The sequence below is a fragment of the Penaeus monodon genome, chromosome 34 (assembly GCF_015228065.2).
Source record: "Penaeus monodon isolate SGIC_2016 chromosome 34, NSTDA_Pmon_1, whole genome shotgun sequence".
NCBI lineage: Eukaryota > Metazoa > Arthropoda > Malacostraca > Decapoda > Penaeidae > Penaeus > Penaeus monodon.
This window is the reverse complement of record NC_051419.1, coordinates 16001154-16002409: the sequence shown is the minus strand read 5'-3', so window position 1 is coordinate 16002409 and position 1256 is coordinate 16001154. Positions and strand designations below refer to the sequence as shown.

General features: G+C 43.2%; 1 protein-coding gene across 1 annotated transcript in view; it reads right to left on the bottom strand.

Annotated features, from left to right (window-relative positions):
- Positions 1-1013: 1013 nt before the first annotated feature.
- The window catches only part of LOC119594835, an 8548-nt gene continuing 8305 nt past the window's right edge, over positions 1014-1256 (bottom strand). Inside the window, exon 5 of the mRNA XM_037943921.1 lies at positions 1014-1070. Within this exon, the coding sequence (XP_037799849.1) occupies positions 1014-1070 (57 nt within the window). The remainder of the gene's footprint in view (positions 1071-1256) is intronic.

Below are 1256 nucleotides of genomic sequence, written 5' to 3'. Positions count from 1 at the left end.
ATTCAAAACTACGGCAACAGCAAACCAAATCTTCGTTCACCAATCTATCCACCATACCTCAAGTGTGGATGAAGTGGATAAAATACTCCACATAATACTCAGAAATGTACTCGGTTAATGTCAAAGCCTGAGCTCGTTACATATTTATTAAACCGGCGTCAAAAAGTTCGCTTCGTGTAAGTGTGGGTTGGCTGGCTTAGTAATGTGACAGAGGAAGAGGGAGAAGAAGAAGAAGAGAGGGAGAGAGATAAGGGAGAAGAGAGGGAGGGAGATAAGGGAGAAGAGAAGGATAGGGATAGGGGAGAAGAGATGGAGGGAGATAGAGGAGAAGTGAAGGATAAGGATAGGGAAGAAGAGAAGGTGAAGGATAGGGGGAGAAGAGAAGGAGGGAGATCGGGGTGAAGAGAAGGAGAGGTATAGAAGAGAAGAGATGGTGAAGGATAGGGGGAGAAGAGAAGGAAAAGGAGGGTATGGGGAAAAGGAGAGGAAAATGGCGAGGGAGAGGGGAAAAGATGAAAAGAAGAGAGAGAGAGCGAGAAAAGGAGGTAAATTTGACGAAGAGAATGAGATGGAAAAGATGAAAGACTAAAAAAGAGGAAATATAAGAGAAAGTGGGGGGGGGATAGAAGAAGACTGAGAGAAAGAGGACAAATGAGATAAAGAGAAAAAAATAGGGAAAGGGGAAGGGGGATAGATAAAGGGGAAGAAGAAATAAAGGAAAAGGAACCAGAAGAGAGAAAGACCAACGTCCCAGTCCCACCCGAGGTCTCACGTACACCACCTATTTCACCCTTAATCCCTAATCCCATCTCAGCATCAAATTTACGTCTCTAAAACCCCCACGTCTGACACCACCCCTTTACAACGCAACAAAAAGAGCAACAGCAATTCACACGGCGCTCATGTTGAATGGCCCTCAAATGATCATGCAAATCTGCAACGTTAAGAACTCTTTCTATCTTGCACGCAACTAAAAGCGACCACCTAAGACAAGAGTGAAGAGCGGACAAACACTAGTATCGCCTTAACCTTGAGTCAACCAAGATAGAGTCATCAGAGGTCAAAGTTCTCTAAGGGAAGATAATTGCAGAGGCGGTGTGCAACAGCTTATTGCATAAAAAGCTGAGCAATAACATTAGTCGATTTTTTTTCAGTGTGAATGTATAAAGATGATGGGAAATGCTTTACCACTGGTTTGACAGGGAAAAAATATTGTTATTATCATGGAAAGGGTAAACAACTCATGTCATTATAGG